This window comes from Sceloporus occidentalis, unplaced genomic scaffold, assembly GCF_023333645.1.
Source record: "Sceloporus occidentalis isolate IW3139 unplaced genomic scaffold, rSceOcc1.0.p SCAF_5, whole genome shotgun sequence".
NCBI lineage: Eukaryota > Metazoa > Chordata > Lepidosauria > Squamata > Phrynosomatidae > Sceloporus > Sceloporus occidentalis.
In genome coordinates, this window is record NW_028316985.1 from 36818772 (window position 1) to 36843836 (window position 25065).

Here is a 25065-nt window from a genome sequence, read left to right on the forward strand (position 1 = left end):
GAGGGTGGCCATGGCAAACCTCCTCTGAAGGAAAACTTGCCAAGGAAACATGCTGTGATGGGGTCGCCATAAGGCACCCACAACAACAACAACAACAACAGCAACACGCTAGCTCTATATCCCTCTTTAAGGCCGCCCTCCCTGCGCCCCTTGAGGGAGGAGGAGCGTCGGGCCTAGGCTTCCACTCGAGCCCAGGCTGAAGTTCTCGGCCAACCAGAGGCCGCTGAGGGAAGGCGGGAGCGCCGGGCCAAGGAGGAGGCAGGCGAGGCCGGGGCTAGGCGGGGCCTTCCATCCCGAGCGCCTCAGGAGACCCGCGGGGCCCCGTCCCTTGGCTGCCATGGCGTCCGAGGAGCAGGAGGAGGCCTTCAGCCGCTACCGCTCGCCCTTGGTCTCCCGCTACGCCAGCCCCGACATGGCCTTCAACTTCAGCGACAAGAAGAAGTTCGGGACCTGGAGGCGCCTCTGGCTCTACCTGGCCCAGGCCCAGAAGGTCGGCTCTGCCTCGGGAAGGGAAGGAGCCAGGGCCCCGGTGGTGTTGGTGTGGTTGTTGTTGTTGTTGTTGTGTGGCTTCAAGTCTTGCCATTTTAGATGCTGTTGTTATTATTATCATTGCAGTATGGTTGTAATCCCGCCTCGCTCCATTGGCAGAGGCGGGAAATACAAACACAGCGGAGGATGAGGATGAGGATGAGGATGAGGATGATGATGATGATGATGGCGGCCCTACTGGAGAAGCTGTCTGAGGGTTTTCTTGGCAAAGCCTTCTTCAGAGAAGGTTTGCCACTGCCATCCTCTGAGGCTGAGAGAGTGTGCTTCGGCCAAGGACAGCCAATGGGGGCTTATACTAAGGTTGTGGTGGTTGTGTGTCTTTAAGGGGACGCAATGAAACAAATGACAGTACTTGCCCATAGGGAATCATTGGGGAGTGTTTGCCCATAGAGAGTAATAACAGAATGCAGTATTTGCCCATAGGGAATCACTGGAGAATACTTGCCTATAGAGAAACCATACTCGCCCGTAGGAAATCATTGGAAAAGACTTGCTATGGGCAAGTATGGTTTCTATGGGCAAATACTGTCATTTGTGTAATAATATTTTTGTTAGCCTTGTAGTTGCAACAAAGCTCACAATTTTTCCTAGCATAAGTCTTCAGCACTGAAGTAACCATACTTCACTTGTACAATGTCTCCCTCCAGTCCTCAAACAACTAAAACAACAGTATTTGTGAACAAGATGAAATTATATTAACCAGTTTGATGGAGCCAGATAGTTGCAGAAGCACCCAGGGATTATGATGAAAGTCCCAAACAGCCTCATGAGGGTTGGGTTCAGTGAACAAAGTTGGCAGAGAATGGGAGAAAAGGGGATAAAAAAGGTGGAAAAGATCACTGGAACCCTATACAGGAGCACTTCTATTTTATTTTAGGTCCTATTTGTTCTTAATGATGGAAAGAAAACACTTGTTTTTTATGTTTGTGATTTGCTACCTTAAGACATGTTGTTGCTACTTTTAATTTCAGCTTCTACTCCCAGTTGAAAGGGACATTCTAGCACTATAATTATATATTTGAATTTTAAATTCAGTGTCTAAACTTTACAAAATAAGAGGCGGAGCATTGCCATTATTTTTACATTTTTGCAGATTGATACTCCCATATCCAAAATGCTTGGGACCAGACGTGTTTTGGATTTTGGGGATTTTCAGATTTTGGGATGTTTGCATATATGTAAAGACATATCTTGGAGATGGAGCCTGAGTCTAAACATGAAGTTCATTTATGTTTCATATACAGCTTACACACATAGCCTGAAAGTAATTTTATACACAGTAAAGTCGCCCCTCCATTTTTGTGGGGGATCCATTCTGGACCCCCTGCGAAAATGGAAAATTGCCAAGATTGAAGCCGCATTGGCTTGAATGGCGGCGTGCGCCCAGAGGCGGATGCCCCATCTTGTCCCCCTCCATTTGCCACCCACAAACGGGCAAAGGACGCAGACTCCAAGCCCACAAAAACAGGGGGAACTGTAGTTTAACTAATGCTGTGCATGACACAAAATTAACCATCAGAAAGCAAAGGTGTAACTATCTCAGCCGCCAATTTCGGATCCTGGAATATTTTTGATTTTGGAATTCTGGATAAGAGAGACTCAAACCTATATATTCATATTTACTTTTTGATGTACATAAGTAAATTTCATGTCACAGATTCTAAACCATGTCTAGTTGTTTATTCCTGACAAGAGTCTGGGATCCTTCTCAAAAGGTTGTTCCAATCTAACTTCCTCACAAACATCTTCTCATATTGTGAGTTCCTGTTGTTGCATCCTTAATGGAGTTGCATCTTCTAAGTTCCTTTTCTGTTTACAAAAAAAGAGGCCATGTTTGGTAAAATCTCATATCGTGTATGAGCTATGCTTGAATATTATAGGGATAATAAAGTCCTCAAAGTTACTTATTTATTTAGAATATTTATACCCCGCTTTTCAGCCAAAAGACTCTCAGTGTGGCTTACAAATTAAAATAGGATACAAAATGCTGTCTATTAACAAAAGTTTGCTGCATACTAAAGGCCCACTAAGGCAACGTACCTCTGCTGAGAAATTATATGCTCCTGGTTTCTGAAAGAAAGGAACAGTCATTAGCTATATACAAGTAAAGTATATATTTTTGTAAACTAGGCCCAGGTGCAGGCCTCAAACTAGGCTGAGAATGATTTTGGGATTATAATTCCAAACTCTGAGTGGAGTGCAATATGGTCATGTTTCCCTTTCAAATCAATCTCAGCCCAAATTAAGACACCAGCCATCAAAATTATTCACAGATAGCACTGGTCACCTTTAAAACGTCATAAAATGTATCCTAATGCCTCTCCTACTTGTTGGAGAAACTATGTGGCTCACAAACTCTCTAGTAAATCTTTGGCTTCATGTCAACCCCCCCCCCCCAAAAAAAAAAAAAACACTTTGTTCTGTGTGGAAGTATTTAAGGAAATTGAAAGCATTACCAGGCAGCAGGTCAAAAACAGTGGGCCTTTGTTGAGTCTTTTAGATAAAAAGAAGCCACTGAAGCACAAAAACCTACTTTGTACAGCGAACTCTTGATATCTTCAGGCTTGCTATCTGCAGATTTAAGCATCTGCAGGCAGCACAAACAGTTGCTTTCAGTGGGGATGTGTGCACGCATCCACATTAGCAGCTGTGCACACATTGCGCCTGCCATTGGGGACAGTGGGACTCGAGGTCCTGTGTTTTTCCTTATCTACGCGGGGGTCTGGAACAGAAGGGCAGACTGTATATTATTAATGGTAGTCACGCTTGAAATTGTCAAATGTTGGAAGACACTAACAAACCTCAATATTAGAGCATGGTTTAATTGCATCTGGACCATTGCTTTATGGGAAAAACTCTCATGTAAACTAAGAATGACAGATAGGCTGGATAAAAATGTCTTATGGAGACATAGGTTCAAAACACACTGCAGAAATAATGCAGTTTGAGACTGCTTTAACTGCCCTGGCTCTGTGCTAGGTAATCCTGGGAATTGTAGTTTATTGTGACACCAGAGCTCCCCTAGCATTGAACCAGGGCAGTTAAAGCATTCTAAAGATAGTTTATTTCTGCAGTGTGTTTTGGACCATGTCTTATTTTCTTAGACAGCACAAAGGCCAAGATGCACAGTAGAGGTCTACCTGCAGAGCACAGAAGATTTTGGCCACAACGAGGCTAACCACCTAAAACCATCCTAAGGCACTAGGGCCACTATCATAGATGTATTGCTTTGTCTAGAACTGTATCCTCAATCTGCACAGAAAGGAAAGTAACCAGACTGTCATACCAACACCATAGCCTGCAACAAACTAAACTAAACAGCCTTTTCTCCTGAACGCTCCATATTTAGATCCACTGTTTCTTGTTTGTTGTTTTACTTTTTTCTTTTTAACTTATATAAAACCAGTTGTAACTTTCTACTGCAATAGGAGCCTTGAATCTAAGTGTACCTCTTCGTTTACGGGAATCAAAATAGGATGTCTACTCCCTCATCCTTGGTTCCAGTGTACAAGGTTCAAGCCACTGACTGAAAAGTCATATGTTTTCCAGGTGTTTTCTTGATTGCTGACTTTGCTGTTTATGCCTAATGGCTGTAATGAATTATTCTCTTATTTGATTGTTATTTTACTAATTGTATTTGTTATGTTTTTGACTTTCACTCTTGTAAACTATTCTGAAATTATAAAAATAAATATAGAAATTCTTATAAAATTAAAGCAGTATAAAATATTATCAAATAATTAAATCTGCTTGTAATGAGAAGCATAACAGCCGCTATTTCTTAAAGATTAAGGAAACTACCGGTATCTCCTACTACATATTTAACTTAGCAAGAGTAAGGGATGAAGATATCACTGCCTCTCAGTTAGATTTGATTGTCTATGGTCTTCCCCATTTTCTATCTTAAACATCACAAAAAGTATTTAAAGAAGCAAAGGTAGATCCTTGATATGGAAATATTTTCCCTCTGCTGCTTGGTTTCTAGAATTTGTGAAGTAGCTTTAAAAATGTGGCCTGTAAACTTTCCTACTATTTCTAAGATTTTTTAAAACATATGTGCTCATGATAAGTCAGCATCAAAGCATGCAATTTATGAGAAAGTTGAGCCATACACCTCCAGCAGTTTCTACTCCGTTTTCTCTGCATTTTGATTAATGATTACAAAATTCACTAGGGTGGAATGTGGCAAGTGTGTGCATTTCAGTGCAACTCCTATGTCATCAAGTTGGATGTAGCAAAGAGCATGTTGATTGCAGAAGGGTTGTGAGTCTAAATCATACAGGAGACACTCAGTTGCCTCTTTTGTTGTAAGACATGTTTTACAAACCCTGTTTCATCATCAGCCCAGAGGGGATTGACCCTTGCTATCAGCTTTAGCACTGTTTCTAATGTGTGTTCTACCTCATTTCATAACCAAGGGATTTCATAAGCCAAGAGTAAATAAATTGGAGTTTGTCTTCCATGCTCAATGTTAAACTTATTTCAACCCTTAGTGGAATCAGCTCCTTTCCCAGAAATCTTTCCTAAAGACTTACTAATTGTAAGGCTTATGTGACCAGGTCACTTCCAGTAATGTCTTAACAAAGAGGAAAGACAGAACCACTGATGATCTATTTCAGTGCTATTCAAAGTGGTGGTCCGCAAGTCATAAGCTGGTGGTCTCTGGCAAATTTCCAGGACAGAAAAAATCAATTGTAGCCAATGAATACCAGTATTATACCATTTGGGAATATATATATTCAGGAGTAGCTGTGTTGACCATGTAGCAACATAAAACAAAATCCACAAACAAGCAATACTGTTATGGACCAACCAAAATGCAGAAAATAGACCATGTAATCTTTCAAAGTTTCACTGGCTTCATCATCAGGCAAAGTTGTTTAGAATAATGTTTTAAAGCTCTTTGCCTGAGAATTTTAAACATATTTGCCTGGTGAAGAAACCAGTGAAGCTTCAAAAAGCTTGTGTGAGGTATTTTCTGCATTTTGATTGGCCAATAAAAGTATTGCTTTTATGTAGATTTTGAATTTTATAATATTGGGGAGCATTACTGTTGTAATTATGTTATGCCACTGTATTACATGTGTGAGATGGGCTTGATGAGTAACCATGGCAGGGTATGTGCATACAACTGGGAAGTCAGGCAAGTCGAGTGGTAGATTAAGCAAACGGAGTAAAAGCATATTCAGAAATCAGCTCAGGTCTTTTATCTACAGTGTGTTCAAGAAAAAAATTGCTGAAAAAGACTTGAGAGGGGCACAATGTTGAAAACTCAAGAGGAAGAAAGAGACTTTGAAGAGAGAGACAATTCTGCTTTTTGCAGGAACACTGGACAAGCAAAAAACTTCTGGAAGTAATTAGAGCAGGAGTCTTCGGTTCATCCTAGGTGGTGTACATACTGCCTCATAGCTTAAGCAAAGATAGTACTCCCACATGTATAGACCATGGGGTGTTTTTTTTAGAAAGCATGGCACATGCTATTGTACCATATTTTGTTTCCTAGTGTGAGAAGGAAGCTGGTTATTTTTATCTGCATGCTCAAATTCCTGAGCAGTTACAACTATGATCTTGATCTTCAACTGGAAATAGTCGCTCTGTGCACCTGTTTTTTTCCATCAAGGTTCTGTCAGATTATTGACAGAACAAGTAGGTTCTCTCTTCAGTCTGTCATAGGAGATGGTTAGCATTCAAATACAGTAGGGAAGGAGTAAGTGTAGTGAAAAAGAAGTAATATTTGAATTTGTTTTGTCTTTTAAAAAATACAAGCAGTGGTGATTTCTTTATTAATCTTTGCTCAATTGCATCAGACTAGAATAACCATGCAAAATGTCCAGTTCCCCTATGTACTAAAGGCTGGGATAGTGAAACAGGCCAAAGGCAAGCTGTGAAATTCCAAAAGGAACAAAAAGAATGTGATCAGTTACTTCAGTCCTGGGTAATGTTTCTAAATAGCAGCGAAATATTTTTTTTTTTTTTTTAGAATTTAAAAGAAGCTGTTTTTTCTATATTATTTGAAAATGCTGTACAGGATTTGATGCACCTCACCTTGGGAAGAAGCAGTTTGAATCCATTTCAATGAAATATCATGTCATAATAAGAAGAGGACCAGCCCTCCCTTCAGCCACCATCTGGGAGAGAGAGGCAGGCGAGCTCCAACTGCCTTCCTCGAAGAGGACCAGCCCTCCCTTCAGCCACCATCTGGAAGGGGAGAGAGAGGCAGGCGAGCTCCACCAGGCCTGCCTGAAAGAAGCAGAGCCCTCCCTCCGGTCCATCTGCCTTGGTCCAGGCCTCAGAGGGAGAGAAGAATGCTGGACCTGATCCCCTCCCCCCTCACCATTCCCTTCTCCTTTTGTGTCGTGTCTTTTAGATTGTAAGCCTGTGGGCAGGGAACTGTCTGGTTAAAAATAATAATAAATGTAAGCCGCCCTGATAGCCATTAGGGCTGAAGGGCGGGATATAAATACCTAAATAAAAAATAAAATAATGGAAACATGAATGCTGGGGGCCTTCCTTGTGTTGTAGAATATTGTAATATATCTTCACACTGCTGTGTAATTGTTTAGGACAGAGAGAGCTCCAGTGCTTCTCCAACAATGTCCTCTCTTTCTCACTACACCCCATAGAAATTTTAATTTTTATTATATCCTGACTAAGATGTTGCACATGGGTCAGCTACTCCCCACTTGTCCTCATAACCACTTTTTGGGGCAGATCAGGCTGAGTGCAACTGAGCTTCATGACTGTATGGGCAAATGAGCCTGGATCTCCCAAGACCCAGTCTAACACTCTAACCATTTTGCTGCCTGTCTTAAAAATAACTGCATAAATATACAGAGGAGATTAGCCATGTTTAATTTTAACAAAATTGATTTTAGTAGCTTTGCTCTCAATATGACTGGATCCAGTTCAGTGGGAAAAATAATACATGAAATCTGCAAAATTCCAAAAGAAAAATGGTTAAATTTTTAAAATATAATTGCACAGAAATGTTTCTTCACTAGCTAATTCAGAAGACTAATAACTTCAAGAAACTAAATTTCACCCATACCTGAACATGTAAGTTTAGTAGTCAGTGAATTGCTTGTTGCTAACTTTGAACATTGGCCAGAGCTCTTGAACCATGAAAATAAAATTCCAGAGGGTTTATGTGGAGTTGTTGATTTAACTTGTTATTGGCCTCATTGAACTGGAGATCATGTGTTTGCTAACCTCAGAAATTTTATTTTCCTAGACTTTGGGACTTCCCATTACAGATGATCAAATAAAGGAAATGGAAGCAAATCTAGATAACATAGACTTCAAGATGGCTGCAGAGGAAGAGAAACGGCTACGTCATGATGTAATGGCTCATGTACATACATTTGCCCACTGTTGTCCGAAAGCTGCAGGGATAATTCACCTTGGAGCAACTTCCTGTTATGTTGGGGATAATACGGTAAACCTCTGTATTAAAATTGGTCTCTGTACAGTTAGTTTTAATCAATCATATATCACTTAACTTTGATTTATTTTCTGTGCACATGTAAAATCTGTTTATATTTGAAATGAGAATATACTTATATTCTTTAAACAAACAGATAAATATCTCATGCTGTCATCAGTAACTATCTGTCCTTACAGGACATATTCAAAAACTGAATGAGGGGTGATGGACCAATATATGCACCATTATCACCATCCAAGTCCTCTGCTTGCAAATTACGTGTCCACAGTTGTCATTTTCTCCCTTTAACTTTAGACTGGCAATTGGGAAGATATCCTTTGAAGGCCACATTTGGCCTAGAGAGCTCCATTTATTAACCTCTTCTTCTAAATATTTGTTTCTTTGAAAGCAAAAAAGTATGTTGACATTTCCCTATAGCTCACACTTCCCCTATTAAATTAGAGGACCTGTGCAGAAGAGTGGACTTTTTTTGTTTTGTTTAGATGCTATGGAAGGTAGAGAGCAGTAGAAAGAGATGAAACTGCATGCCAGATGGATAGATTCAATTAAGGAGACCACAGGCCTGAGACTATAGGACCTGAGCAGAGAAGTAGAGGATGGGGGGCATGGAGACATCACATTCACAGGGTCACCTTGAGTCGAGGTTGACTCAAAGGTGGAGTTGTTGACTCAAAGGCAGCTAACAACAATCGCCTACTTTATACTTGGAGTTCTAGATTCCAGGAGTATCTTGTTAAATTCTGACACTGGTACTGCTGGTTTTGGATTATCTGTACTTCTGTTCCATGCTTTCAAATTCCATGTATGATTTTCCCAGGGTGGCTTTATTGTTACCAAGTTCCAGGTACAGGTTTGACTCACTTTTAGCCTCTGTGATAGTGCATCTGGTGTGTATGTTGCAATCATATCCATGCTAGACAAAAACATTAATGCAGAAATTTTAATTTGTTGTAATTTCAGTTGTTTTAAGAATGTTTATCTGTTTTGTCATAGTTAAACTCTGATATAGTTGGTTTCATACTGTCCTAACATACAAGGAAGATGATGTATAAGTGTATTAAATACACAAATGGAGATACTTGTCATGTATGAATATTATACCATAATGTTTCTTCTTTGCAATGTTGCTGCCATCTTGGGAGTTTTACTGTAATTTCATGATCATATTCATTCTGGAGAACGTGTGCTCTCACTTGCACATACCTAACCTGGTTTGTCTCCACATTTTTTTAATACAAAATACCTTTTTAGTTACATATGTATATCTTCATGAAGGCAGCAAACCGCATTTAATGAAGAAGTGAGCAAGCATGTGTTTACTGAACAGTGTTGTGTCTGACTGTTTTTGTTCATCTTTCCATTAGGATTTGATAGTCCTTCGAGATGGACTCAATCTGCTTCTTCCCAAGGTGAGATGCATGGTTCCATAGAGGCAAGAATTGTTGATTTCCAGATGATTTTGAACAAAAATGTATAGAAATTACAGTCAAGTATGTGTGACAAAACAACTTTAAAAAACAAGCAAACAGACTTTTGCTGAGTATCTGATGTGCCCCACTGACTAGTAAACCACTTAGTATTAATTTACTGGTCAATGCATGTATGCAAACAGTATCTTGGCCAATGTTTTATACTGAGTTTTAAACACATTTGGTTAAATTATATTCTCTCTTCCTTTTCCTTTCCTGCATATAAATTCTTCTCCTTCCATGAATAGGGAGGCAGTGGGAAAGTTCTGTAGGGGCAACTGTTAAAAGGGTCTCCATTTTATAATTTAAAATGCTTCCTGTACACTAAAAATGTAAAAGATAATAAATCTTGTGCCTTAATATGCTTTCTTTTCTCCATAATCCTGTTAGCTCGCTAGAGTGATAAGCCGTCTAGCAGACTTTGCTGAGAAGTATGCCAATTTGCCTACCTTGGGCTTCACTCACTATCAGTGAGTAATTCATTCATCTTCATCTCTTTTATCTCTCAGTGGACTTTTAACTATTGAGTTACATGATTAGGTGTAGAAGTTTCGCTAGATTTTATGACATTAGGACCTATCTGTTTTAGTTGTCTTAGCTTCTCCACTTTTATCTTACTTGAGTTGGATGCTCTTGACTTGAAGATTTTAGTACAAATTACAGTATGTGAAACCAGGTTCAGTGCTGTTAAAATACTTGTGGGAAGAACAGATTCAGCTAAGCTATATTGAATAGCTTTTATTTTCTTTGCTATTTGATCTATATCAGCCAAACCAAATTTGGGGCAGTAAATCCAACTAATTGTTGTTGCAAGCTGCAAGAAAGAGAATAATTACAGTTAACCTTCCATATCCAGGGATTCTTTATCCATGGATTCAAGCATCCACTGATTCAAGCTTCCATGGCTTCAATATATATATATATATATATTCAATATACAGTGGTCCCTTGGCTTACGTGGGGGATCCATTCTGGACCGCCCCGCATAAGCCAAAAAAGTGCATGCTCAAGTCCCATTCAATTGAATGGGGCTCGTGCTTGTGGCGCGGGAGAGAGTGCGCACCATGGGCACACGCGCCATTCTTTCTCCTCTCGCGTGGCTTCCACGTAAGCAGGAAGGTGCATTTGGGGTGTCTGCCTATAGCGCAGGTGCACTGTATATATAAATTTCAAAAATCAAACCTTGATTTTCCCATTTTATATAAGGGACACCATTTTACTATGCCATTGGGTTTAATGGGACTTGAGCATCCACAAATTTTAATATCTACAGTGGAACCAAACCCCAACAGATATGAAGGGACCACTGTAAAACAGCTTTTCAGTTATCACATTGCCACAAACATATGCCCTTACTTCAAATATTTTGTGGGAGCTATCAGTGTTCCAGTGGCTTGGGGCAATGTGGACAGGGGACTACAGTGACTGCATTCTAGGCCTGTAAATATTTTTTATCCTGATCTTGAGAAGCCTGATTACTTCATTTAGAATCCCCATGAGGAAAGAAAAACAATGACAGAAATATTTCTGGAGCAAGAAGTACAGTTACTTTATAATATCATTACTGAACCTGTATGGGTTTGTTCTTCTATCATGTTCTGTGTGTCATTCTTAGGCCTGCACAGCTAACCACTGTGGGTAAACGCTGTTGCCTGTGGATCCAAGATCTCTGCATGGACCTCCACAATTTTGAACGCGTACGAGATGAATTGAGATTTCGTGGTGTGAAAGGGACCACAGGAACTCAAGCCAGCTTCTTGCAGTTGTTTGAAGGAGATCATGATAAAGTAAGTATCACCAGCAAGAGTCTGTTTAAAGTCATAGTTTGTTTGGAGGTATTTACTGTATATCTTTCTACATTTAAAAATAACAATAGGTTGACTTTTAAAATGAGCATACTAAGCCACTTACAGTCTTACTAATTATCCACCTTGTTCCTTTCCTGATAAACAAAGTGCAAGTAATGAAAAAAGAGCAGATAGAATAGACTGGAGTGTTACTATGGCTATCAGGAAAGGAGTAAGACAGATATTACGTAGGTCTTTTGCTGAGATGTAATTCACATGGACTCATGGAAGAGTTATGTTGTGTGATGGAGCTGAGCACAAAGGAATTATTGAGCAAGATAGCATTTCAGCAAAAGATGCTAGGCTCAGAATGGTGTTATAGCAAAAAAATTGTTATGTGGCTTACTCCTTATTCCCACTTCTGTCACTGCATTCTGAAGTTCCTGTCTGTTTTTCCTCTGAGGTGGAAGAGCTGGACAGGCTGGTGACTGCAATGGCAGGATTTAAGCGGTATGTTAAAAACAACTCCTCTTGCTTGCCTTAACATTGAGGATTGCTAAATAGAGCATTCCTGGGAGCACATAAAGTTGCATTCTGCAGAATCATATGATTGTTCCTTCTTGTTTAGCACTCAGTAGTGCCTACACTGATTGATAGCAGCAGAATTTCAGGTAGCCTTTCCCTAACTTACCTGGAGTTGCCAAGGATTGTGCATGGGGCTTCTTTTCTAGATCTGTCACTGTTCTGTAGCCCTTTTCATTCTTAAAATTAGTAGCTCTGACCTATGAATGAATTCAGATTTTAGCTTTACTGCTAACTTTTCTATTGCTAAAGCTAAATGTTACGATCTGTTTGGAAAGTAAATATGCTTTACTTCTTGATGTGTCTCTGCTATTGCCTGTTTTGTCTTGATGATACTTTTCAACTTTGCTGTCCATGCCTTGTGAGAGTACAGTCGGCCCTCCACTTTCGCAGGTTTAACATTTGCAGATTTGATTATTTGTGTGTTTGTCCGCGACATGTCCAGAAAAGGCTCACGTGCAGTCCTCCTTTCTTCTGGCTTTTCCCCTTGGGGGAGAAAAGCCCAAGACGGAGGGAGTAACCAGGAAGGGCACACTCCCACCTTCTCCTGTGCTTTGGCTGTCTTCCCTCAGCCGGTCAAAGCACGGGAGGGGAAGGGGTGCATATACACATACTCCTCCTACTTTCCTGCCAGCTTCCCTCAGCCGACCAAAGCATTGAGAAGGCAGGAGGGACATGCATGCGTGGGGGGAAAGGAAAGCGCGAACATGCACCTCTCCCACCTTCCCTAACATATTTGCAGTTTTTCCACTTTTGTGGGCATCTTGTGCCCCAACCCCCACAAGTGTGGTGGGCAGACTGTGTATATTCCTATTTTTTCTTCTGCTCTATTGCATGCTAACTTTAATTAATAAAGCTAACTTTAACTTTAATTATTCAGCCCTGTGTTTCTTTGAATGGTTTCAAATTAACACTTTCAAAGCATCAGGAAGCACACATAAACTAAAAGTTGAGGTACCCATTGATGTATTATATCACTGATTTATTACATCCATAAAATGTTACATACTCATTCAGCCTTGTTCATGGGCCCCTTTGAACTTAGCAATACATCCTTTCCATTTGATTTCAGGGCTTATATTGTTACAGGGCAGACATACAGCCGTAAAGTGGATATTGAAGTCCTCTCTGTTTTGTCCAGTCTCGGAGCTTCCATACACAAGGTAAGAACTACTTTGAAATCCACATTTGAAACCATCGCTGAGAAAAAGGAATCTAGGGAATGCTAGCCTGTTGTCTCAAAAGCAGTTAAACATCTGCAGAATTAGCTGTATTGGGCCAGGCTATGTTAAGGACTTTTAAGGCTCTGAAACATTCAAGAGAGGCCTTTTTCAGACATGCCTCATGGGCATAGGACAGCAGGCCTTCTTTCTGCCTATTCCTGAAATCTAGAACTCCCTTTCTAGGGAGATTAGATTGACCCCATTGCCAGCTATACTTCCCCAGCAGATAAAAACTGATTATTATTATTTTGACAGGCTTTGGGAAGTGACTATTAAAGAAAGGGTTTTTAATAATGTTAGGTACTGATTTTTATATTTTGCTTTTAATGGCTATTATAAATAATTTAATTAATTAATTTAAGGGATATTATAAATAATATTATTGTTAAAAGGTTAATTAATTAACCTTTTAACAATAATATTTTCTATGTTTTTATCTATATTGTATTTCATTTAAATTTGTTAGCTGTCTTTAAGTATCAGTTCTGGGAGAAAAGGCAGGATATAAAATGAATAAATAAGTAAATTGAATATTAAATGAAATGAAGTTCAATACAGCTTTAAAATGGACAGTTATGCAGTTTAACCTGTGGGATCCCTAAGTTGCTGAGAAACATAGGTTTAGTAGAATAGATGGAGTGCACCAAAGAATTTCAGAAGAAAATCATTCTGTGATTTATAGATTATAGCAAACCCTTTGATTGTGTAGATCATTAAAAACTATGGATGACTCTTAAAGAAATGGGTGTGCCACAACATTTAATTGTCCTGATGCATAACAGAGATTAGGATTTAGGTCTGCTGTGAAGGATCTAGTCAAGATCCTGAAGTGTCAAGATATATCGATGCATACTAAAGCTAGGGTGGCCCATGCCATTGTATTTCCCATTTCTATGTATGGTTGTGAAAGATGAACATTGAAGAAAACTGATAGGAAAACAATCAAGTACTTTGAAATACGGTGCTGGGGAAGTGTTTTACAGATACCATGGACTATTAAAAAGACAAATAAATGGTTCCTAGAATAAATCAAGCCTGAAATCTCTCTAGAAGCGTAGAAGCGTAAACTGACATGGTTGTCCTTTGGACATATGAAAAGTCACAACACACTAGAAAAGACAATAATGTTTGGTAAGGTAGAAGACAGTAGAAAAAGAGGAAGACCACATACCAGACAGATAGACTCAATCAAGGAAGCCATGGCCATGAATCTGCAAGACTTGAGCAGACTGTTGATGATAGGGTGATTTGGATATCTCTCATTCATAGGGTCTCCATAAATCAGTGGACTTAAAGGCAGTTAACAAGAAGAACAGATCCATTTATTTTGGCAGGATGCTCCTCTTCATGTTTCCTTCTATATTTTTTTTGGAATGAGATGTGAAATGTTAAAAATAATTAAATCAAGTCTTTGTATAATAGACTCATGCTGCAATTCTGTATACAATTACCTATTAGGTAGTTTAATGGAAGTTAGTGAGGCTCACCTCTGAGTAGAGCTGGATAGGATGGCACTGTCAGGCCTTTAAACTAAATGTGAAATCTTGCATGTAAGAGATCCATGTGTGCACCTGAAATGAATTTCTTTCCACTTGAACCCCCCCCCCCCATCCCAGTGATCAGTAACGGAATCCAGCTCCATGATTACTGGTGGATGTTTATACTGTTTGGGAACAGTGTGTAAAGTCACTCTTGTTTTCCTCCAGATATGTACTGATATTCGTCTTCTAGCCAACCTCAAAGAACTAGAGGAACCTTTTGAGAAAGATCAAATTGGTAAGCAAGATTTTATTCTGTTTATTCTTTCTGATAATCAGTTATTGCTTTATTTCGGTGTACATGTGAAGTGCTCCATGTATCTTATGACTGTCTCCTTTCTTGAATCTGCCTTGAATACCATTTTGGGAGAAAGATGGGGATATAAAATAAATGAATCTGAATAATTACAAAGTGATGAAATAATTTAAAAGTGAAATACAAATGGAAAATGGTGTTAACAAGTCTCAGAAGGTATCACTTGGCATCATTTTTAGAAAAGAACTTTGCATAGAAGATGTGCTTGTATAATTTCCACAGAAACTACATGAAACTTGAAAATATAATTTAATAAATGTTAAAGCTGTTTATTGTTTAATAGTCATGTAGCAAGGTGCTGTAGGAGTGACGGAAATTACTACTGTCAAACCATATTTTGATACTGTCCTTCAAAATTCCTTGAGCTTATTTACTCTTTCTCTGCATGCAGACAACAAACCAGTTTTTTTCCTAGTTTGGGACAAACTGGTGAACCTTCCCATTTGCTTCTTAAAGGTTTAACATGTTTCTGAATGCAACTCCTGTAGTCAAGTCAGGATTTTTATATATTGGCAAGAATTATAATCTCTGAAGAGCCATTTTTTTTACAGTGGAGAGAGTTTAAGAATATATTAATACCATCTTAACATTGAAGTGGTGCTGGTGATTGCAGTTCTTCAGCCTTGATTGATTCACTTACATATATACTATTCTCTCTCATATTAGCCACTTTCTTTTTCTTGTTGTGCAGGTTCAAGTGCCATGGCTTATAAACGTAATCCCATGCGTTCAGAACGTTGTTGCAGTTTAGCTCGCCACCTTATGATTTTGGTCATGGATCCTCTTCAGACAGCCTCTGTGCAGTGGTTTGAGCGTACTTTGGATGACAGTGCAAACAGGTATTTTCCTGATTTTTAGGACTTGGATGTGAAGTAGAGCTATACTAGGTGTATATGGAAAATTAAAAAATGAAACTAATTACATAAAAACTGATTGTGAATTTAATGCTTTCTACAATATTCACAATTCAAACATACCTATTTAGAAGTTAACCTGTTTTATTTCAGTAGACCCTCTTTCCAAAGAGATAGTTTTCCAGCTTCTGCTTTAAATGTATTTTGTCATTAAATGTGCTTTGGTAGTAGATATGTAGATAGTTGATTGGATGACTCCTTACAACTCTGATTCCTTGAGCAGAATCCTAGGCCTAAATGAAGTTTTAGTCCAACTACAATAGATGTAAGTGTTGACTAACTAAGGCCCAAAACACACTGCAGAAATAACCCAAAGAGGTAGTTTTCCAGCTTCTGCTTTAAATGTTTGAGACCGCTTTAACTGCCCTGGCTCAGTGCTAGGGGAGCCTGGGAATTATAGCACTAGAGCTGTCTAAAAGAGAAAGCTAAATGTCTCACAAAACTACAGTTCCCAGAATTCCCTAGCATTGAGTCAGGGCAGTTAAAGCAGTCTCAAACTGGGTTATTTCTGCAGTGTGTTTTGGGACTATGTTCCCATTGATTCAATAAATCTCCTTTAATTGGAGGAGCAGATTTAGGCCCTAAAACTCACATCCATGGCAACTTGAGCATGGTACCTAATGGAGCATTTCAAAATAAAATTACTGGATCCAAGCTAGAGTTCGAGGATACTTGAAAAATGTTGACCAAGGGATGTTTTGTAATACATCCCAGCATTCACAGGTGAATTGCCTGATATCACAAATATGAATAGCAAGCAAATTAATCTTATAACATCCTGTATTGTGGGAATATTGCAATTTCCCCCCCTACTTGATATTTTTATGACTTTTTCCCTACAGACGTGTGTGTTTGGCTGAGGCCTTCCTTACTGCTGACATAATACTTAGCACCCTGCAAAATATCTCTGAAGGTCTTGTGGTGTACCCCAAGGTAAGAAGTAAAAGCAGATCAAGCATGAGCACTTGTTTCTCTTAAACCGTGGTTTTTGCATGGTGTTCTGAAGAAACATAGGACACCTTTAAAGCTTATCAGGGTTCAAGACTGAAATCAGTAATGGCAGAACAGCATTCCTAAAATATGGTTTGTTTGTATGTTTTTTCTCCTGGAGTGGGACTCAAGATAAAATTGAGTTAAAAACTTACCAGTTCAGTTTTTAAAACAAAATAATTTCATTTAAACGTATAAAATTATGTTAAAAAATACAAAAGTTAAAAAGGTCAAGACAGCACGTGCACCCCAATGAGAAGCCTCCCTGAGAATGATTACATATTTAAAGCCTTCGTGAACAAAAAGGTCTTTGTTTGCCAGCAAAAGGAAAGCAAGTGAGAGGGGGCCAGCCTAGTCTCCTGTGGAAGGGCATTCCAGAGTGTGGGAGCAGCCACTGAGAAGGCTGTTTCTCGTGTCTTCACCAAGTGAGCCTGTGATGGTGGCAGCACCAAGAGAAAGCCTTCATCTGACTATTTTAAAGCTTTGGCGGGTTTGTATGGGGCAATACAGTCTTTCAGATAGTCTGGACCCAAGCGATATAGGGCTTTATTTGTCATGCCAAGCACTTTGGATTATCTTTGTCATTGGTTTTTCCTTGCAATGAGCAATTACTTGGTAGTGTTGGATTTACTGTAGGCCATGAAGCACAGCTAATATGCCAAATAAACTCTGTGAACCTTAAAATGCTTCCCAAACGAGCAGGGGTCCCTTGCTAGACATGGAAGGAATTCCTTCAGGGACAAAGTTTTTTTAGAGGTGGGAACCATCTACCATAAACGACCATATCCTTCCAACTCTGTGATTCTATTATTCTATGGAATGACATGGTGATAAATGACAGTTGAATAAGTAATGCATGGTTTTACAGGTGAAGTAGTCAAAAGGAGAAATAAGTTTGAGATTCTCCACCCAGAGATATTTAAATAAGCAGTGTGTGGCATTAAAATAAATGCCCACTGAAGCATTCATGTTTCTTTCAAGGGGATAAGACAGACAACTAACACAGTACTTGATTCAGAAGCAGCTAGTCTTATCTTCCATTTACATTGTGAAAGTAGGAGGAAGCTGACTTGCTCCAAAGATCTGCTATAACTCCCTGTTTTGACATATCTGTGCAACTGTATCAAGAGAATATCACCTCTCCTCTCGCTGTTGGTGGTTTTTAAGCCTCTATCAGTATGGAATATTTCAAAGAAAAGCTATTTTTAATAGTCAGTAGTTATAAAGTCTACATTAGATTTAAAGAGTTTTAAACACTATGCCATTCAGGCAGTACACTGGTGCCTCGGGTTACGAAATTAATTCGTTCTGCCATTCCTTTCGTAACCCGAAAATTTCGTAACCCGAAAAATAATCCGTTAGCACTGGAAAGCCTATAGCTGCACTTTGCAGCATTTGAATTTCGCGCCGAAATGAATTTCGTAACCCGAAAAATATTTCGTAACCCGAAACAGTTTTTGCCAATCCAACTTTTTCGTATCCCGGAAATTTCGTAACCCGATCATTTCGTATCCCGAGGCACCAGTGTACCTTATACAAGGTCAGAAAACTTGTTGATCTACTTGTGTTGTCCATTCTGACTGATAGCATCTTGGGCAGAAATCTTTAACATCACCTGGTACCAAACTAGGACCTTCTACATGTAAGAGCATTTGTCTACTACTGAGCTGTGTTCTCCGTCCTGATGAATATACATAAACAATAACAACTAACAAAGCTTGAATTATCCTTTCTGCTATATATTTACTTATATTTGATTTAATGTAGGTAATTGCAAGACATATTCAACAGGAATTGCCTTTCATGTCCACAGAAAATATTATCATGGCTATGGTGAAAGCAGGGGGCAATCGCCAGGTATGTTCCTTATTATAGATTCTTATTCACTGGCTATAAACCAGGACTAGGAAACTGTCAGTGATTAGCAGGCTTCATTGCCCCACCAGGAGATTTTGGAAGACTATACCACTTGCAAAAATAAAAAATCCCCCAAATGTCACTCATTGACCTTTAGAGGGGATGTAGGCATTTTACCCATGTTTTTGGCCTTCTTTGGGCTGCTTGGGGTTCATTTCCTATTCTTTAAAAAAAAGGCCCATCCTGCCTAAAAGGTGGTGAAATGCCCTAGGGAGCATTTGGGGCAAGAAAAAATGTTTTGGGGTGGGTTGTTGTTGTTCTTGTATTATTATTTCAAGTTCTTGGTGCTGCTTGTGGTCCGTGGGCTGCATTTTGCCACCTCTACTCTAAATATGATTACTACCTTTTGAAAGCATTTGTTGAACTATTGCCATTTGTAATGTCTTTGTATTTGTATATGCAAAAACTTATTACGAGTTTTAATGCCTTTGTACATGGGATGGAACATGTTGTGCTGTCTTCACAGGTTAATTGTGATAAGGCTTCAAAAAGATACTTTTGCAAATACCAGTTAAAATACAGCACTGAATCTGCACTCGCTAAACTGCTTCTGTGCTTTTTTTCCTACATGGCTTCTTTCTCCTATGCTTGTTTTACATGGAGGCATACTTCTGAATCCATTTCATTAAGTTATTGTGTAACTTTAATAATGGGTCACTCTAACCAGTACAGAGAGCCCTACCCATTAATTTTTCTGGCCAGGTGAAGTGAAACATTTGGCTCACCTGCAAAACTGTTTGCTTTGGCTCTAAGGAGAAAATTAGGTTGTTAAAGGACTAACAACATTTCCTGCTTTGACATGGATTTTGAAAATGAGTGCTAAATGTGAGGCAAATGGTACAGCATACTGTGTGGAGAGAGGGAGAGAATCTTGACATAGAGTTGCTGTTGACTAAGGTTCAAATGATTCTAGCCATTTCCTAAATTGGTTAATAGTTCTCCATGAAGGGAACTTTCTGAAAAGTGGTGAGTTTATTCTCCCTTTTCCCTACCTGTAAGGCAGGGATGCATAACGTAGGAGTTACTTGCAGCTTCCATGCCCCCCCTGCCAAATTCCCATCCCTGACCAACATCATTGGAAGAAAGAGTAAAGGCTGTGGTGTTCACACATTTGGGAAAGATTGATATAAATGTATAGAATCATAGAATCATAGAATCGTAGAGTTGGAAGAGACCACTAGGGCCATCCAGTCCAACCCCCTGCCATGCAGGAAATCCAAATCAAAGCATCCCTGACAGATGGCCATCCAGCCTCTGTTTAAAGACCTCCAAGGAAGGAGACTCTATCACCTTCCGAGGAAGTGCATTCCACTGTCGAACAGCCCTTACTGTCAGGAAGTTCCTCCTAATGTTCAGGTGGAATCTCTTTTCCTGTAGCTTGCATCCATTGTTCCGGGTCCTGTTCTCTGGAGCAGCAGAAAACAAGCTTGCTCCCTCCTCAATATGACATCCTTTCAAATATTTAAACAGGGCTATCATATCACCTCTTAACCTTCTTTTCTCCAGGCTAAACATCCCCAGCTCCCTAAGTCGTTCCTCATAGGGCATGGTTTCCAGACCCTTCACCATTTTAGTCGCCCTCTTTTGGACACGCTCCAGTTTCTCAATGTCCTTTCTGAATTGTGGCGCCCAGAACTGGACACAATATTCTAGGTGGGGCCTGACCAAAGCAGAATACAGTGGCACTATTACTTCTCTTGATCTTGACACTATACTTCTATTGATGCAGCCTAAAATAGCATTGGCCTTTTTAGCTGCCGCATCACACTGTTCACTCATGTTCAACTTGTGGTCTACTTGGACTCCTAGATCCCTTTCACACGTAGTTTCATTCAGCCAGGTGTCACCCATCCTATATCTGTGCATTTTATTTTTCCGCCCTAAGTGCAATACCTTACATTTCTCTGTGTTGAATTTCATTTTGTTAGCTTTGGCCCAGCTTTCTAGTCTATTCAGGTCATTTTGAATCTTGATCCTGTCCTCTGGGGTATTAGCTATTCCCCCTAATTTGGTGTCATCTGCAAATTTGATAAGTATGCTCCCAATTCTGTCATCCAGGTCATTGATAAAGATGTTGAATAGCACTGGGCCCAGGACAGAGCCCTGTGGGACCCCACTGGTCACTTCTCTCCAGGATGAAAAGGAGCCATGATATTCTTGCAAACAAGCTTGTAGAATGTGGGCTAGACAAGGCAACTGGTACATGAATTTGTAATTGGTTGACTGGCCGAACCCAAAGGGTGCTCAACTATGGCTCTTTTTCATCCTGGAGAGAAGTGACCAGTGGGGTCCCACAGGGTTCAGTCCTGGGCCCAGTGCTATTAAACATCTTTATCAATGACTTGGATGAAAGAATTGGGGGCACACTTATCAAATTTGCAGATGACACCAAATTAAGAGGAGTATAATAAAAATAAAATGCACAGATATAGGATGGGAGACACCTGGCTGAATGAAACTACATGTGAAAGGTATCTAGGTGTCCAAGTAGACCACAAGTTGAACATGAGTCAACAGTGCAATGCAGCAGCTAGCAAGGCCAATGCAATTTTAGGCTGCATCAATAGAAGTATAGTGTCTAGATCAAGGGAAGTAATAGTGCCACTCTATTCTGCTTTGGTCAGGCCCCACCTAGAATATTGTGTCCAGTTCTGGGCACCACAATTCAAAAAGGATGTGGAGAAACTGGAGCATGTCCAAAGGAGGGAAACTAAAATGGTGAAGGGTCTGGAAACCATGCCCTATGAGGAACGCCTTAGGGAGCTCGGTATGTTTAGCCTGGAGAAAAGAAGATTAAGAGGTGATATGATAGCCCTGTTTAAGTATTTGAAGGGATGTCATACTGAGGAGGGAGCAAGTTTGTTTTCTGCTGCTCCAGAGACTAGAACACTGAACAATGGATGCAAACTGCAGGAAGAGAGATTCCACCTCAACATTAGGAGGGACTTCCTGACAGTAAAGGCTGTTCGACAGTGGAACAACCTCCCTCAGAATGTGGTGGAGTCTCCTTCTTTGGAGGTCTTCAAACAGAGGCTGGATAACCATCAGTTGGGGATGCTTTGATTGAGATTTCCTGCATGGCAGGGGGTTGGACTGGATGGCCCTTGTGGTCTCTTCCAACTCTATGATTCTATATTTATTGACTTAAGCTAATGTTTCTCATCTTTCAATCTGCTTGATGAGCACTGAATGGATCAGGTCCCTGTTTAAGACTGTTGCTTCTAGGGCTCTAGGGCACATTTATTTGTTTTTTTAGCAGTTCCATACAGTATTAGGAGGATTTCAGAAGGTTTTTGGTATCTCTCAGTGCAGGTTGTATGTACTGTAATCTAAAAAGAATTGTTTTCAATCTGTTGACCACATTAAAAAAGAGGATTGTGAAAAGAACAAAGTGAAGAGGGAATTCAGGCCTACATTAGTGATGCCACACAAACTTCAAATAACATCATTCATTCCTGAGCAGTCTAGCATAGCAGCCTTTGAATGAGTCTCCAGGGCCTCTATAGACGAGTGAACATGTTTTCCTAACTTATTATTAATGTGGTGTTTATTTTTTTGTTAGGATTGTCATGAGAAGATACGGGTTCTGTCCCAGCAGGCAGCTGCCGTTGTGAAGCAAGAGGGGGGTGATAATGATCTCATTGCACGGATTCGTGCTGATCCCTATTTCAGCCCTATTAAAGGGCAGCTGGAAACTCTCCTGGAGCCAACATCATTTACTGGACGTGCTTCTCAGCAGGTAAGGAGGATAGAAAGGTAAAGTTGTTGTTCTGTTTAGTTATTCTGAAGTTTTAAAACTCTTTGCCTATTACTGTTTATTCATTTGTTGCCCCTTGAATCTCTTCTTACTCCATTTAATAGAAGTTTATATCTTCCCCTTGTCTTAATCTGCCATTTTTCCTGTACCTGAATCACTGTTCCCCTCCACATTCAGTTAAACTGTTTCCTTCATTTGCTACCTGACTTGTCCTTAACTTACTGCCTTTAATTTTGAAATTACCTGCTCCCCTTTGTCATACGGATTTAATGCTGATTGGATCAATTCAGTCAGTACTTTGACTAAGAAGGTTAGCACACTGTTGTTATTGTGGGCCCTTCAAGTTATTTCTGACTTAAGGCGATCCTAAGGCAAATCTATCATGGTGTTTTCTTGGTGGAACTTGTTCAGAGGGGGTTTACTATTGCCATTCTTTGAGGCAGAGTGAGTGACCTGGGATTTGAGCCTTGGTCTCTAGAGTCCTAGTCCTACAATCAAACAACTATACCATACTGGCTCAGCACACTGTTAATCTAATATAAACATTCCTTAGCCACAGTAGTAGTCTGAGCAACATTCTTGGCATAACTCATATATCTGAAAGAATTCACTTTTTCTTCCAGTATTGTATCATCTCACTTGTTAATTGATAAGAAAGCTAGACGTCTATGCTTTCCCCTTTATATGCTCTTTCAGCACATTTTGATCCAGCCTTTGTAAATTATATTGAGGTTACAAAATGGAGTTAAGTTCTAAACGCATTTGGACTAAATAGGTATATTTAATCCAGATTATTTTTAAAACCTTTTTCTAGGTGGCAAGATTCCTGAAAGAAGAGGTCCGTCCAGTGCTGATCCCTTATCAGAGCAAGATGGGTGTAAAAATTGAGCTGTCTCTTTGAATTTAGTTTTCATTTTGGGTATGTGTGGAAGGAATAATAAAATATCTGTAGAAGTATGAATTGGGTCTTAAATGTTGCAACAGTTCTGTTACATCATAATAAGCAGTGAGTCCCAATCCTGGGAAAAGAGCAGGATACAAATAAATAAATACATACATACTGCTGGAGAAGAACAGGCAGATAAATTAAAGATAATATTGGCCTTGTAGTTGCAGTTTTCAGAGGGTCTGGCCCATTCGAGGATGAGGAGGGCACCACCTCTGTAATAATCAAACAGAATAGGAATTATATAAGATATGGTACAGTATTCCTTGATACAGAGTGTTCGGCGTCCCAGATACAAAACAGAAATGGCTGAGACATATAAAGAAATTAAACCATTTTCTGCTTTCTAATGAGCTGCACTACAAATAGAGAGGTTAGTATAGCTTCAAAGAATTTATGCACACAAACAAAACAAAGGGGTTTGCTAGATTTACTTAGCAATTAACAAGACAATTCTATATCCAGTGAGGAGAGGGGAGATTAATGCTGTAGTGATCTCTTGAAGAGCCAAGACTTTTTATAGGAATGATAATTTCTATCCTTGCCATTCCATCATTGGTGTTCCAATAGATGTTCCTCCACCATAGATTCTGGTTTTCTCATCCTGTTGAATTGTTCTGCTAAATTACCAAAGTTCTTGGGAAGGGTGCTTTTTAAAGAACCTTGACTTTGCAGTATAGTACCAGTCCCTTGTTATAAATTGTTTAAGTTACCCTGTAAAAGTATTAATGTAAAAAAATTGAATGTGTATGCCATTCTGTGTTAGATTTTAGACTTCAAGACCTTCAAGACAGGGATCTGTCCTGTATGTGAAGTGCCATGCATTTCGAGGGGTGTAATCAATAATAGTGTGTGTGTGTGTATGAAATGTGAGCCAGAATATAATAAGAGAGAACATCTATAATTCCTATCTTGCAGAGAACACTGAAATTTGAATGTTATCAGCTGAAATGATGAATCCCCTTTTAAAGAAGCACATTTTGCAACCACCATCTTGTAATGGTGAGCACCATAACTATGTGATGAGTGAAGGAGTATTTCAACGTATCTGTCTGGAATTTCCTACCTTTCAGTTCCATTAAATACTCTAGGAATATCAGGAAAACGAACATCAGGAAAAGGTTTTGATTCAGCTAAATGTGAAAGATCAGGAAAATCTCTGGAGACAAATGTTTAAGTCCTCAGCTATTGCATCATAGATCTCACTATAGTTTAACATTAAGCAAGGGGAAGAAGCAGTGGAAGGCAACATTCAGACAGATGGATAATTCAACTTGATTTCTAGAGAGCTATCTCTTGAGATAAAGATATAAATACACAGGAAAGCAATGGGCTGTTATTAACGTTGAATTTTTAATAAACCAGAAGAGGGATATGCAGGGATATATAGTGACAACAACAAGTTCAAACAGGGTTCACTTAAGTGCATAAAGGGTCATTTAAAAAAGAATGACAAAGTGAATTAAAAGGTGGCTAAAAAGAATGAGCATAAGATACAGAAGAAAAGTAAAAATATTAAAAGTTCAAAAAAGCAGGAATTGCCTTGCATGCTCAGAAGAAATACCTACAGAGGTTGTTTGATGTGGATATACTGTCCTATAAAAGTAGTCCCTCTTAAGGCAACCCAGAAGGA

The 25065-nt window shown here is 39.5% G+C and overlaps 1 protein-coding gene across 2 annotated transcripts; it reads left to right on the top strand.

The window, feature by feature from the left end:
- Window positions 1-265: 265 nt before the first annotated feature.
- Window positions 266-23443, top strand: ADSL (adenylosuccinate lyase). 2 transcript variants are annotated; one of them, XM_089523674.1, is made up of 13 exons: window positions 266-490; window positions 7781-7984; window positions 9358-9402; window positions 9853-9932; window positions 11078-11249; window positions 11713-11759; window positions 12904-12994; window positions 14761-14830; window positions 15600-15747; window positions 16665-16755; window positions 18580-18669; window positions 22292-22468; window positions 23301-23443. In XM_089523674.1, exons 1-13 carry the CDS (start codon window positions 338-340, stop codon window positions 23385-23387), a joined length of 1455 nt encoding a protein of 484 aa, XP_089379800.1. In that variant the 5' UTR covers window positions 266-337; the 3' UTR covers window positions 23388-23443. The 2 variants fall into 2 exon arrangements, with proteins under 2 accessions (XP_089379800.1, XP_089379801.1); XM_089523675.1 differs by lacking the exon at window positions 266-490 and adding an exon at window positions 6328-6484.
- The last annotated feature ends 1622 nt before the right edge of the window (window positions 23444-25065 follow it).